This window comes from Lolium perenne, chromosome 2, assembly GCF_019359855.2.
Source record: "Lolium perenne isolate Kyuss_39 chromosome 2, Kyuss_2.0, whole genome shotgun sequence".
In the NCBI taxonomy this organism is placed as follows: Eukaryota; Viridiplantae; Streptophyta; class Magnoliopsida; order Poales; family Poaceae; genus Lolium; species Lolium perenne.
Genome location: NC_067245.2, coordinates 39,763,595 through 39,779,629, shown reverse-complemented (window position 1 = coordinate 39,779,629; position 16,035 = coordinate 39,763,595). Strand labels below are relative to the sequence as shown.

The 16,035-nt window shown below is 47.5% G+C and overlaps 1 protein-coding gene across 1 annotated transcript; it reads right to left on the bottom strand.

The window, feature by feature from the left end:
* Nucleotides 1–11,253: 11,253 nt before the first annotated feature.
* LOC127331873 (uncharacterized) lies at nt 11,254–15,504 on the bottom strand. Its single transcript, XM_051358097.2, has 4 exons — nt 14,552–15,504; nt 12,023–12,230; nt 11,811–11,940; nt 11,254–11,697 (listed from the first exon to the last, which is right to left on the bottom strand). Exons 1-4 carry the CDS (start codon nt 15,355–15,357, stop codon nt 11,444–11,446), a joined length of 1,398 nt encoding a protein of 465 aa, XP_051214057.1. The 5' UTR covers nt 15,358–15,504; the 3' UTR covers nt 11,254–11,443.
* Between the last annotated feature and the right edge of the window lie 531 nt (nt 15,505–16,035).

Sequence of the window (16,035 nt, the reverse complement as noted above, 5' to 3'; positions counted from 1 at the left end):
GTCGTTGGTGGTATGGGAGAACGAGTTATGCCATTTGCAGAATGGCTTTCCGTTCAGCTCCTGTATCGTGGGGATTTTGAGGCCTTCGGGTAACTTCAACTGCTTCTCCTTGAGTAGGAGGTCGAAGATTTGCTCAGTTTTAGTCATGTCAAAATCGAACCCTCTGGGCGGACCTGGTGGCTTCACCCATTTGCAGGACACGGGGGTTGCCCCCCGAGTCCACTCAGCCACTGCTACCTCTTGATCTCCCGCAGAACCTTCGTCGTCATCTGCCTCAACCAGGACTACCGCACGCTTGAATTTGTCCTGGTACAAGTCCGGGTGGCGCTGTTCATATGCTGACAGTTTCTGAACCATGTGCGCCAGTGAAGGGTAGTCTGCTTGGGAGGCCATGTCCTTGATTGGTGATGCAAGGCCCACCACTGCCAACTCGACTGCTTTTTTTCAGTAACACGAGCCGAATAACATCGGTTCCTTAGATTTCTGAAGCGCTGGATGTATTCTGCCACAGTTTCTCCACGCTTCTGACGTATTTGTGCCAGATCAGCAAGGCCAGACTCGGAAGCCTCTGAGTGATACTGCATGTGGAACTGTTCTTCCAACTGCTTCCAAGTCCGGATCGAGTCTGGTGGCAATGAAGTGTACCACCCGAAAGCCGATCCCGTGAGGGACTGTGCGAAGAACCTCACGCGTAGTGGATCCGACGCTGAGGCCGTTCCTAGCTGTGCCAAATATCGGCTCACATGCTCGATGGAGCCGGAACCATCTGATCCATTGAACTTGGAGAAATCAGGGAGCCGATATTTGGGTGGTAGCGGGATCAACTCGTACTCGTTGGGGTACGGCTTGGAATAGCCGATTGTCCTCCTTTTCGGCACCATGCCGAACTGGTCTCTCAGTATGGTACTGATTTGATCCGCGGTGCTGGCTGCAGGAGTCGAACTCTGAAGATTCGCCGGAGTGGCATACTTAGCCAGCCATGCTTGCTTTTCCATCTCTGAGCCAACTGCAGGAGCTGAGCTCTGGAGGTTTGTTGGAGTGGCGTACTTAGCTAGCCACGTCTGCTTCTCAAGATCTGTCGCTGACGTTCCTCCTGCTTTTCCAGAAGTCCCTGCTATTGCGGCCTGGTTTGTGAGCGCCCAGTTACCGCAGTCTGGCACGTATGTGCACGTGTATCCGTGAGGGATCTCCTTAGGCGCCTCGTGCAAGAACTGGTAGTCACTAGGGTCACCACCGATCTTGTAGACGACGAATGCCGGTGAATTCGGCACTTCTGGTGCTGCCAACGCGAATGGCAGCGGTGGACGGGACTGGAGTGGCATCTCTCCTTGGTATGTCCCGAGAGCTGGTCCTGACGGAGAGTACTGGTGCCTCATGATTTCCTGGATCACCCGAAGAGCAAAACGCTCCAAAGTGTTCACCAGGTTCTCAGAGTGGCGGTGCAGCGAGTGAGCCACCATGTAGTTAATCTCCTGACGCAGGGACCTGGTGCGTTCTTCTGATGGGGCGGATAGGTCTATTCCATCGAGCGCACCTACAGGCGAGAACCCTTTCCACCTGATGCCATGTGAGCGGGTTCTGTGAAAGGAGCCGATGAGGTCGGCTTCGAGGATCGCTTTGACCTCGTCATACTTCTTCTTGAGCTCCTCGGTCAGATCCTCGTACGTGACTGGGGTGCCGTCCGCCATCTCAGATGTAGATGGCGATGTGGTTGATGTAGAAGATTGTCCCACCGGGCGTGCCAGAATGTGTTGCGGTCAGAAACCCACCGGCGAGCAGCGACGGGCAACACAGGAGAGCCGGGAGCAACTTAGGGCTGCGGCTGGCCCTGGTCCCTCCGAGCGACGGCCCGCAAAGACTCCGGCACGCACATCCGATGCTGATGCAAGGGCGTGCCACCTGACCTATACCTGGTCAGGAAGGTGATGGAGATGCCTCGCTTAGTTTCCTGCATGGCATACACGTAAACATTAAATACGAGCCTCGATCGGCTCTCAGGTTGTCCTGTGAATCGGCTCAAAGAGCCGATCCACCCATGATTCGCACGAGGTGTACGAATATATGGTGGTCCTGCTTGATCAAGATAAAGCTAAAGCAATCTACTACGATTTAGGGTTTTCACCGCATAATCGGAACATCCTACTCACGATTGGGCCTCGCGGCCACACACGGTGATCGTAAGCCGATCCTAGACAGGGCCTAAAAACCAACACGAGGTTGATCCCCGGAACATCCTGTCTAGGGCTAGCAAACTACACCCTACGCGCCGCTGGATCCTCCAACCCTTTGTAAGGCCTAACTATTGCAGATATTAAACTAATCCTTGAAGAACAAGGAGCAACCGTAACGGATCGGATCTACTAAATGATAATCAAGCGGGGTGCCGCCCCTACACCTAGGATAGGTGTAAGGGCGGCTAGATGTATAAGGGTTGCACTACGACAGCATATGATACGAAGAACAATGCTAACCCTAACACATCTAAGATAACTACGTTGCTCGCCATAAAAAAGGCTTCAGTACGAGCAACGCATGGCAACGAATAAACTTGTACTGCCTAGATCGGCATGATGCTTACCCGGAAGAAACCCTCGAGGCGAAGGAGTTGGCGATGCGCCTAGATTGATTTGTGGTGAACGATGGTTGTTGTTTATTTCATAAACCCTAGATACATATTTATAGTCCAGGGGACTTTCTAATTTAGGCGTGCACCTAACCGTGCACGGGTTAAACTCTATCTTTTAATCTAAGATGCGATCTACTATATTACAGATACACGGGCAATCTAGCCCAAACTTTGCATATAAGGCCGATTCACGTATATTCTTCCATGTATATTCTTCAAGCCCATCTTGATCGCGGCCCACCTCTGACTCGGTCAAATTCTGGTGATAACAAGAACTTGCAATGATTTTTTCTCGAACTAATTGAGGTTCATAAAGTCTATGAAATAGAAAAATACGAAAATGAAGGTTATTTTTCCTCTAAGAATTAAATATCAAAGCACGTGGACTTTGGAAGAAAATCTCGCGAATATCTAAACAAGGGAACACAAAATCGGTGCAAATAACATCCTAAACTTCAACAATATGATTGATAGCGGTTAATAGCAACGCCAAAAAGAATCTTGATACGTTGGGACTCCAAGTGCAAAGTGTTGTATCAAGGGAGTATCTTTCCCACAAGGGTGACTCGAGGGTTTATATCAAACTCTCGGGGAACTGGATGGAAGAGTATTCTCTTCTCTCTTCTTCAAGCAATCCTGCAAGTAAAGTAAATGCCTTTTGTCCCCAACTCCACCATGTGGTTGTCAAGCACAAGGTTTCGCGTAAGTAAATAACACAAGTAGTAATAAAATAAGTAGAAACTAAACTAGATAAAATAACTAAGTAAAAATTGTAGAGAGATTGATTGTTTTTTGTGTTTTGGATGCAAATAAGAAAATTAATTATTTTTTGTATTTTTGAATTAAAATAGTGAAGCAAATAGAAAACAATGTAAAAACAATATATATGTGTTTTTCTTATGATAAAAAGTGGACCGGAGTTCATGGGTTCACTTGACTACTCTCTTGTAAAGTTGTGGTGGACAACAAACAATTCATCAATGAGATATGAAGGTACAAACAATATTATATGTAAGATTAGAATTAACATGGGGCATCACGTCCTAACGTAGAGATGATGCAACACGCTCCTCTTATGCTCCACAAGAAATAAACTTCATCAATCTTGTATTTAGAATTAACAGAGCATAGCAATAAGTACTTTGACATGAAGTTTGAATGTCAAATATGCTACCTTGAACAGACAAGGTCATCATTGTTGTCACATGATGAACATAGCACATGCATTCACTTTATCCCTAGTGAGGTAGCAAAAGAAAGACATAGCCATAATAGATCATGGACATATTGTCACTATCCAATCACTAAAATCATGCTACTCCAACTAACACACACATCACCCCACACACGCTCTTGCATAGATGTTGAATCAGAACATAAACTTAAGAACATGATACATAATATGCATCTATCAATACATCTCCCAATATAATAAGATCAGATCTCATAAAACAATACAGAGTATCATAGAACAAGGATCCACAACATAGGTATTACAAATATGGCCATAATCATGATAGGCAGCTCATATGGCACTAAGTACTATGAAGAACATGAGAGAAATAGATCAAGCTACTGTCACAAACCCGTAGTCCAGAGGTGGAGTACTCCCTCTTGGTCATGGTGATGATGATGAAGACGTTGGAGAAGGTGGAGATCCCTCCAGCGGTGATCCTGACGGAGTTTCCCCTCCACTCTTCTATGCAGCAGCCTCCGTTGTTTCTGTCTTTCTGCAGCGCTCCCCCCCCCCCCCCCGAGAAATCTTTGGTGCCATATATATAGTGGTTTTTAGGGGAAAAAAATACGTCGGTTCACGAAAGAATTAGGGCAAACGGGCGATCGACGACTGAACAGAGGTGGGTGGCGCGGCCAGCCATCCAGGCCGTGCCACCTGCGCGCTTTCGGCCCTCGGGCCTCTACAAGTGTGCTTCTAGGGCCCATGTTGTTCCTCCCGATGAAAAAATGATGCTTCAAAAATCTCAGGTCAATTTGACTCTGTATAGGCTACCGAAAGTGAAAAATACGTGAAACATGGTTTTCGTGTTCTGCAGAGTTATAAACCAAATAAAAGGGATCATTGGTAAATCACCATAAATCAATGTAAAACATGGTATTATCATCATATATGTTGCAAATATGTGGGAATTCATACGATAAAAAATAAAGTTCATGTATGCATTTTACATACATCAATGATCTAATAATGATGATATAAAATGCACATATCAGTAGTCTTGTCCACCAATTCTAGCTTGTGATAACCCGTGATAGGAGCTTGGACTTTAAGACGTTGGTATGTCCTCTAGTGTCTGGCTAGCGAGGGAAGCCAGCGAGGGAGCACCCGCTAGCTCTAGCCGGCATGCTCAAAGTTTGTTGTTTTGTTGGTATTGGGTATCCGATGAACTAGTCACACAATGCTAATAAGTGTACGCCTCCAGTCTGCCACACTATAGCTTCTGCGTTCCTTGTTAGTCGTTGCGATATGTCGACTCACCTGTAAAAAAATACATATCCTTTTGGGATACACCTTCCAAAAAAATTGCTTAGGATGCCCCATACTTTTACCAGTGCAACTTGTAGTACAAATAAAATACATGTCAACTAGATTTCCATTTTTTTGCAAAATACATTACAGACGCATATGCTCACAAATACATACATACACTCATCCTTATGGACACACGCACGCACACCCTACCTAAGAGCACCTTTGGGAGACTAAATCCAAGAAACTAATCCGGCGGATCTTAAGATAGGAAAACTCACCACAAAGGCCTCATTATAAATGAAAACGCCGCCTCTCACTGAAAGAGTATTCCATATTCTTTATTTTAGAAAGTTCCATGAGGATTTGTATAGATAAGATAAGTGCAAGTGGCCGTATCAAACAGTTAAATCATATTTACATAGAAGTAGCCAAAATTATTTATTCGTTGATGATTGCTATTAGCGATCGTATTTGAATACCAAATACACATCATGGACACATTGCCATCTCATTATTGTTTTCACACATTACATGTGTTCCAGTGAATAAGACTTTTAAAAAAATGGAACTACGTAAAGTTTGACCAAGTTTTTAGAATAAATGATTAATATGTACAATTGATGGCTGTGAAATACGCCACTTTTTCTCGCGTTTAAACCCTTAGCTAAGTCAAAAAAAAAATTGACTAAGTTTACCTCTCAACTTGCCACTAATGAATAATTAATACAAAGATGTGCAATCTCTTCTATTTTTAGATGATGTGCAGGAGCTCACGTCATAATGACAAATGAACTTGCAATTACTGAAGGAAATCACGTGAGGAGCATGACAAAGTTGACTACGCTCGAAGAGGCAATTCAAGGGACTTTAACGTTATTAAACACAATCCCCTTAAAAGTAAACTAGAAAGGTCCGGTAAACAGAAAATAAAATAAACTAGCAAATCTTGTAGACGTTTTCTTTACACCATTTTTGCAGTGCTTCCCAAGGTTCGATTGAACCTAGGTCTACTAGGGAAAAAGCTTATCATACTAAAATCCACCGGATCAAAGGTATCAACAACCAAATATTAAAATCGTTAGACACATCATAAAATATATTTTTATATAATATCAGAGTTATTGATACTTTTTTTAAAGGTTGGTTGAACTTTACTTAGCTTGACTTTTTTAAAAATGCCTTATTCATTAAAACATGGAAGTATAACTTGCAAGACTTATTTGACCACGGAAATAGGAGTAAAGAATCATGCCAAACTTAAATTTATTGTTTGGAAGTTATATAAAGATGTTTACATAATTGTATACTAAAACCCTCTATTAAGATATTTGTTGGATCATATACTTTATACATCTCTATCATATATATCTATACATTGTGTATTTTATACAGTTATTAGAAATTAACTAACGAGACAAGAATGATACAAAATATATTTTTAATCTAGCAAAATTAAAATATATATTTCAACTATTTTCCTTAATTATGACTATATTAACTTAGAGAATGCTCCAACTAACATTTAGCAAATTTCTATGTTGTCAATAGTGCTAAATAAGAAATAAAAATTGCAACCATTAAGACTATATGTGCTAATTACAAATATAAAAGTTTAATATAAATTATATTATTATTAATTTGCCCCGATTCTTAGTTTTGTTTGGACCTGTCTTGGCCACTGACTTTCACAACTATCTCGTGTGCTGCTCCCTCCCACTAGGATTATACGTCGACTTTGTCAAGCTCTGCATCAACGACTCCACCAAGTTTGTTCTGATGTACGACAGCTTGCCAACAAACTTATCTACCTTCAGCAGCATGAGCATTGTGCAGTAGATTTGATGTTTCCATGATATCATATGGGTTTTCTGATGTGTAGTTTGTTGGGGCATGTCTCAATGCTCCTTTTGATATAGGTTTTTTAATGTAAATAAAAAAACCGATAAAAAGAAACATTGTTTTGTTACATTATAATAGTGAAGTCTTATTTTGGAATGAAGGATATTTATTTAAGACGCTCTCTTAGGGTTAATGGTCAATACATGTCCAGCTTCCTTGTTGCTGGAAAACTTTCGTTTTTGCAAACAAACGTGCTGCATATGGGTTATTGTTTTGTGTTCTATGCCTATTTTTTTTTTACCATGTGTGTGTTCTATGCCTTGAAACTAAATTTGTTTGTCCATTTTTTTTTAAATGGAGGCAAAATCTTTGCCTCATCTCATTAATAATGAAAATCATGTAACAAGGGTTTGGCAACAAGCCGATAGTACCTAACCCTACTCTCGTGGCATCAAAAATCCTAGGTCTTTCTCCCTGGCAAACCCTCGAAGGGCTTCCTCTTGCTTAAGTTTACAAAAAGTGACCTCCGGCAAGGAGGACACTCTTAAAAAACTCTAGGATTCCCCTTATTCCATAGCTCCCAAGAGATGAGCATGAGGGAGGATAAGAGTGCCTTGCCCTGAAGGTTGCCCGCCACACTCCACCAGTCATGCACCATCGCTAGAAGAGGCCAATCTTCGACCTTGAGCTCCGGCATCCCCAACCATCCACTAACCATTTCTCATACCCTATTGGCATAGCATCACTTGAAGAGGGTGTGGGCTTCTGTTTTCGTCTCTCGCTTGCATAGCTGGCAAAGGCCACAGTTTGGCCACCCTCGACAATGCATGCTACCTGCAATCCGGACTCTATTTTCTATAGTATTGTGGTAAGCTATGATGGATCATTGTTTTGAAGTTTAAATGTCGTGTGTTCAAGAGTGTTATGATGGAGAAATGAACCAAAGGAGAAAAAAAAGAACATCCTACATATTAGCCTGTATGTTTCTTTATTATGTTAGACACTGATTTTCTCCTGATTAAATGTTCAGGAGTGTTATGCCTTACCCTTTGGTTGCAGGAATGTCAGATAAAACAGTTCTTGTAACGATTTTTTGTCCATGCAATTTATCCCTTCCTCTTAGTCTAGCCTATTTACCCCAGGCACTATCGGGTTTAACTATCAATACATGTTCAGCTTCATTGGACAGTGCTAATATTTCCGAGACCGGCAATTGTCCCATGCACCATTCCATTGGCTTTTTTTCGATAAAGAGAATATATTAATATCAAGAAGATACCAATTACACCCAGCCTCTGCAACAACGCACCACCCTAATGGCACTACGGATGCACACAGCCAAAATAAATGAAAAGAAAACTAAGAAACAAAAGTCCCGCTACAGTATCTCGGGTCTAACAACAGCAGTACATCCACCGCCAAGACAACACATGCATTACAGACTCTCCAAAAAACGACGCCTCCAAGAAGGGAACAGTGCTCAAACACCATCGTCGCCCGATCAAAGATCTTAGGTTTTCAACCTGAAGATAGTCCCCGCTCTCAAAACAATGCCTCCACCAAGGCCATTGACAGGTACAACCAGTTAAGGCCAGACCTTGGGTTTTCACCCTGAAAGGTAAGACTCTGCGCTTCACATGTGTTGTCGCCCCCACTTTCATACCGCTGCTGTGAAGCCCGGAACACCAAGCCAGTCTCTCAACAACGCGGAGACTTGAACCTCCCTTAGCTAGTCCTCCCCTCCGGCCTTCATGAAATTCTCTTCTTCCGACTTTCATCATGGATCCATAGTCACTTGATGTCAACACAGAAAAAGAGCTTCGCGTCGCTCCCTCCAGAACCAATCGGTCGGAAAAAAGCATGGGTGCGCACGACCGAATACCTCCGATCCAGCAAACTCCAGGCAAAGCACTGTTACATTCGCCGGCGGAGCCTTCCGGAACTCAACCCTCCGGCCAGATCACGAGTCCAGGCCTCCGGTAGGTCCTCCTCTTCACGCAAGAGAGGCCCTAGGACCGCCGCCTTTATACAGGTCGGACCCCCACGTCGGCGACCATCCCGGGCTGGCCAATCCAGCCCTCCACCGGTGACACCATCACCTCCATCTCGCCGCCGGATCGCGGTGATAGATCAAAAGATCCACCACCACCAACCGCAGGCCGACCCTCTCCGGCGCAGAAGAGAGCCACCTCCTCCGTCGAACCCAAGGCTGCTGCCCCGGGCGCCCTCGTGACGTGGAAGAAGCCCGAAATCACCTCCACGGTCGACTAGAGGTGGGGGAAGGGCATGGCGCAGACCGAGGGCCTGGCCGCCGCCCACCACCAGCCCCTGCCGGTGTGCTGCGGATGGAAGCCTACGGGAGGGGAGGGGGGACCGCAGCGCAAGAGCCGCCGCCGCCCCATCACCATCCGCGCTGGCCGCCGCCGCGAGCGTCGAGGAAGGGAGAGCCCGTCCGCCGTCCCCCACGCCGGCGAGGAAAGGCCCCCGCCGCCGCCACGCCCCGTGGGTCTTTGCCCCGGCGGCGCTACCGGCGGCGGCGGCGGTTAGGGTTGGGGAGGGGTCGGGCTCCAAGGGGGTAGTCCGGCTGTATGTCAAAGAGCTGATTTGTGTTTTAATGTATGTGACCAAACCGAAACACAATGTTTTTCAATGAAACTTGGTGTAACAGTGTGGTAAGAATCTCAAAGCCATGACCTCCCGTGCATGGGACGAACACATTTCTCTAATATTTCCTCCATGATGCGATTTGACTATTGTGGACTAAACAAAAAACCAAAATGTTCTTCTTCCTGGTTGCTGGAAATACATGTTCAGCTTCCTTGAGTAATAAACATATTTGAAAACAGGGGGTTTGGAAGGGGATTTTTTTGTGATCTGTGCCTTGAAACTAAATCTGTTCCTCCATTTTCAGTAGTACTCTGGTTAATACTATGGAAATACCGGTTGGAATGTTTAAATGCTTGTGTGTGTTCAGGAGTGTTTGGGTAGAGAAATGAACCCAAAAAAATGCTCACATGCATGTTTGTTTCTTTGTAATGTTACAGAAAAAAATTGTCCTGATCTTTTCTGAAATCTGAGTTAGTTCGCTTAGATCACATCAACATCCGGGGCCAACGGTTGCATCTAATTAGCCAGCATCGTCTCATGATTCTCATCTCGTCTTGGCATATAGGTAAAGCCGCATGCATCCATTGATGCATAGGCTAAGACCTTCCCCTTTTGAAAAAAAAAAAAACGTGGCATACAGGATACATGTGATCTCACCGTTCAGATGCATCTAAGGGCATGTACAACAGTTTAGACACCTACCGTCTGCACTACTCTTCCACGTCATATCTAGATAGCTCAAAGAGAGTTGCTACAATGGGGTGTCTGTATAGATTGTCTACAGACTTGGTACGTAGTTACAACGGCAAGTAAATTTCATCAAAACGGCCCATGCTTTTGCACGGAAAGAAAGTGTCTGTGAGCCCACGACTTGGGGACACCCTCGTACAATGGGAGGAAGGCCGTCGGTAGGCTCCGAGTTTCACGGGAATCGACTGTCGCTAATTCTACCGACGGACCCGTCCGTTTTATCGTTAGTTTTTTGACACGTCATCAAAATTCTTAGGTGGCACATCTTATAGACGGCTGAGTGTATACCACTGTACATGCCCTAATTAGCCATGCACGTTCGTGGTCTGCAGTTGGGCAGTTTTCATGGTAGTTCGGGTACCATCATATGATCATAGGTCTGGACCGTGTGTCTATGTATGGTACTGCAGGATACAGCTCCTGTATACATCAGCCGGTACGCTGGACCGTATCAATCCAGTAGTTGTGAGTCGTCAGCATCAGACATAATACCTCGCAGCAGTAGAGCATATCTGTTGGGTTTTCTCTTGTTTTATTATATCTTAACCAAAGAACAGAATGAGTCCATTGGACGTATCCAGAAAAATGTCTTAAGATCAAGCTAATTGATGACGATGGAGACAACGATCTTATAGGAAACAAAGCAGGTTGGTCGTGTTTCCTCAAAACATAAAGGTGATACTCTGTAGTACTGAAGCTGAAGCCTTTTGTTTTGCTTTAGATTCTTCAGGCTCATGTATATTTTGTTGGACGATCCCTATTTAATCCACTTCATTTTTGTAGAATATATTCCATAAAGGGTATAAGTTACAGGAGCTGCCTATCCTGTTCCATATCACTTCTCTTTTACGTCAGTTGTTTCACTTAACAATTTGGGCAACAGAGACTACCCACCCGAAACCATCCTGAACGTAAAAAAGACCCAAGGCAGTAACCAGCAGAATGCATGGAAGCCATACCAAAAAATACATTGCTTCCCCCTCTTGGTTACTTATACATCACATTCTTCAGTCCCACTTCAACCACTAGCCAGCCGTATACACAATTGAAAGCAACCAACAATCACCTCTACCAACAACGGCGAAAGAACTGAAAAAAGAGAGAAAAAACGTAGAAAATGACTGCAACAAATATCATTTCGCCGCCCATATCCCTTTTTTTGAGCCCTTCTTGCTCATCTTTACTACCCTCTGTTTCCGAGTCCCGGTGGCCTGCTCGTCGGCTTCTCTAGTGTCCGATATCGTGACGTCGACCCTAACAATGTGGTGATCCGAGGTCCCTTTGGAGGAGACGACGGTGTAGGATCCCGGCACGAACTTGTAGGGAGAGTTGGGCGACGCCAGTATGTAGTCCACCCTCGTGCCGTACTTGCAGGTCCCTTGCACATCTGTGATTTCAGCGTAAGGTTCAGTATCAATATATACAGAAGTAAACGGAGAAGATGACAGAACGAAGATCCGTTGATGCCAAATTATGTGAGAAGTGTGACTTGTCTCCTACCTTGCCCTTTGGCGACGACCACCACGGCCTCGCATTCCCCCGCGAAATCCTTGGCGTCGACGTACTGCTTCCCCTTGAGATACTTCATCACCTCCACCTTCGGCGTCGGCTTGCCAATCTCCTCGTAGTACTGAAACCAAACCAGCGTCAGGATCGCACACGAACTTCTTACGTTTTCAGATTACAGAAGAAAAGAAAAATGCAGTAGGTACCTTGACGATGTCTTGCCATCTTTCGTCGGAGTAGTCGGTGCCGTCGAGGGCGTTGAGGCCGCCGGCGAGGATGTGGGGGCCGTCGACGGAGCGGAGCATGGCGTTGAGCTGCTTCATCCTCCAGCTCTCGTCCAGGTGGTCAAGGTGCGTGCAGTGGAAGTTCACCTCCCCTACCTTCGGCACCTCGATCGTGGCTCGCAGCACGTTCCTGCACCACAATTGCAGAAGTTTCACGATCATGGACACAGCCACATCAGGGCCATAATTTTGTTTCTTCATCACGGCAGTCATGGAGATAGCGATCAGAATTATACACGCTCTGCTAATCAGATCGACCGGTATGTGTCATCTTGGAGATTTTCGTCACTAACAGAACGGAACGGCCCTGCAATAACTATCTCCCGGTTCTGGTTCCTTGCATTGCATGGCCGGGCCAGGAGGAGTTGCTGTCCATCTGATCCGAACCAACCGTCGCCCCCAGCGTGTGTCACGGCCAGAAAGGCCTTCCCCATCTACTATACATACAGTACAGGTACAGCACACAGCACGGCATACAGTAGTGTATATGGCAATGTCGATCCACACTGCTTTGAACTTGCTTGATTTATAACAGGCAGTAAATTAATTATCAGTCCATTAAGAACTAACTTAAAATTTATTAAGGTGACATAATTAAACCTCAAGTGCAACTCTTGTCGTTAACTCATAATTAGACCGGACTATCACAAATCACAAAACAATTAAACGGTCTGGGACATTCTTCTCGTCATCGCCCCCGCATTCCTTTCCTAGGTGGCTCAAGGCGGAACCCTAATCTTTGTCGGCCGCCGCCCTCCCTCCCCCACAGGGACGAAGACAAGGGGGGCGTAGCCCCCCCCCCCCCCATGCTCATGATTTTCCTTTGAACACAAGCAAGCCATGTCAGCTTCTTATTTGTGTGATTTTAGCTAGTTCTACCCTCCTCATACTAAGATTGACCCCTTATACTTCATTCCTGGCACCGTCCCTGCTCCCCCACCACCACGTTACCGATCGGATGAAGCCGCCATCGGGCTTGCAGAGAGGCCAAGTTCTCGTGTGGCAGCGCGCCTCTTTGGGCAGAACAACGTTGTTACCTTGTTGAAGGTGTCATCGTTCTAAATATCCTGCCTCTTGCCTAGATGTTCCGGGCGATGCCCTGCATGACTGGATCTGACTCTCCTAGATCGAACGGTACCGACAGTTTTGGGTGTCGTACTCCCTCATGGGTTAATCATTTTCGAACACGCGTTAGCTAGAAGGGACTATGGGTGAAGCAGTGTTGCATCTATCGTATCGACGAAGGCAAATCTCGACGGCGTGGTGTTGGGGGAGGGGGTGTCGTCTCGGCATTGGACCCGTGATGATGGACACGCGCGAGGTGGTGGAGCTATTTGGCATCGTGTCAGCGTCGATGGTAGACTGGCGAGGGTCCTCGCTTCGATCTATACCATAGAGATTGTTTGACAGAAGATGACCGAGGCAAGTTTCAGAGTCTATAACCTATTAGTATGATCTTGCATGATACCACATATATGTTACCAACCACTATAAAGGTATAATGTAGATTAGCAACATACACATGTTACTAACTTGCCGGTACGACTAGTCCTAAAGCTACACGAAGGAATAGAGGAGTCGGTTGTTTTGCCTGCCCTTGGATTGTGGACGACGATGCGATGTGACAATGGAGCAGCTAGCTTCACCTAATCCATCCATGGTTTATGCACGCTCGTACTAGGAGTAGTAGTACTTCACTAAACTAAACAAGGGGTTAGTTACGCATCAAGGGTGTGCCCTACTTACTCGCTAAGCATCTTGCTGCTTGTCGGACGTGTATGTACCGGTGGGTCTAGGTTGACTCGACCAGTACTGGCGGCAGGTAAAGGACGGCCGGTGCCTACTACTAGCACTTTGGGCTCAAAACACGGGTCAGCCGGAGTAAACAATTGTTGAAGCTCCTGATTAGAGAAAGAAGAAGCTCAAGGGCTTCCTCCAGAACATGCCATGGCAGTGGCAGGACATGCTTCGGATCGTACGAAAGAAAATGAAACGAATTTGATTGTGTCCACGCGGTAATTAGATAAGAATCGCTGCAATTATGCAAAATCTAACCCCACATTTCCTCGCGCGCGCGTGCGACGGGCGGTACCTCTGGCCCAACAATAATGCACGGGCGGAACAGCACGACGGCGCACCGGCCGCCGTCGATGCCAAAACGAGCAGATGCTACGAGGAGAAAAGACACGGGCTACACGGCCGCACAGCCACAGCTGTACGTCGACGGGCATCTGTCCGGCACAGGAAGAATGGCCACCGCCACGAGCTCCGGTCGGGAGAGAGGACGTACGGCGCAGTAACGCTCCACTGTTGTTCCAGAGCGGAACATTCACTCGGATCACGGCCCGACCTGACACTGCCCCATCGAGCTGGATGGAATGTAGTAGAAACAGGAAACTGACTGCGAGAAGAAGAAGAAGAAGAAGAAGACTGGTCGGCGAGCGTACGTACCGGACGTCGGACTGGTCGGCGACGCGGAGCGCCTTCCAGCGCGTGATGGGCCAGCGGGAGAGCACGGCGTTGCCGTACTCGGGCGCCCAGCTCTCCGCGAACACGTACCGCATCCCCAGCGCGGCCGCCAGCTCCGACAGCGGCCGCATCCCGCGCTCCTCCTCGGCCCGCACGTTCTGCAGCCCGATGATGTCGGCGCCCGTCTCCCGCAGCACCTCCTCCACGCTCCGCCGCCTGCTCGCGTCCAGGCCACCGGTCAACGACGGCTGCTGCTTGTTGAGCGGCGGCTTCTTCGCGGCTCTCGGGCTGCTCGTGCCCCCGAGCCGGCCGCTCCGGTCCAGGGAGATCTCGTTGTCCTGCAGGTTGATCGACACCCGCGCCTTGCTCGGCGTCCGCGACAGCAGGCTCGCCTGCGCCTTCAGAATCCCCTTCGGCCGCGGCCGCGCGCCCGTGGCGCCGGTGCTGTTGCTCCGCCGCGCCGCCTCGCGCTCCCCTCCCGCGGTCGCTTCCGGGGTGGCGGCCACGGCGGGCGCCATGGAGAACAGCGCCGCGTTGAACGTCGCCACGCGGATGGTCACCGCCTGCCTTCCACCCTCGCCGGCCGGCGTCGACCCGTCGGCTACGCTACGCGGCGTGCTGGCCTTGCCGCTGCCCATCCGCCGCACGCGCACGGTGACGCGCGCCTTGGACGACGCCGGCGCCGCCTCGGCAGCACCGCCGTGCCGCCGCCTGCGCGGGCGCGGGTGCAGCGCGCGGAACCCGGCGAGGACGCGGCGCAGCATGTGCCTCAGCGCGGCCACGAGCATTCCACGTCGACGGCGCCTATCCTCGCCGTCGCCGGTGCAAGAAAGCTGGCGCGCCTTTTTCCTTTGCTTGCGTGCGCCAGCGCCCGGTGTCGTGTTCGCGAGAGCGCGCAAAAGCTTTGGCTTAGCGTAATATACTAGTGCTGCTGCTCCTTCACTTCGGCCGCCCAGGCCAACGTCGACACGGGAAGGCGAAGGCGACGGCGACGGCTTCGCTCTGCTTCGGCCCCGGACCCCGGAGGATTTTTGTACTGGTCGACCGTAGGCTAGGAGTAGCTAGCTTGGACACACGTCAAAACGGGTCGCGTAATCGTACGTGCTCACAAGCGAGATCGCAGCGTCGTCGTTTTCCTGTACCTGTGTAGTATTGTACAGCCAGTGTACACCTACCCTCTTCTCCAAGGTATCTTCTTCTTCCTCTGCCCAATCGCAGTGGAGTAGTGGTAGAGACATATAGTTGTGTATTCGTATTTGGCACTTCCTACGGTTCAAATTACTCATGGCAGATTTAAGAAACCCTGGTAGATTGTAGGTAATATTTTGCATAAATTTCTGATAACTATTATGGATCAGCGAAAATAGTCTATGATGAGTAATCCATCATTGTACCTTATTTCTAGGAGATTTGCTAGTTCTTAGCTAGCTAAGAACTAAATTCGTACTCAGTCAAGTTTTACATCA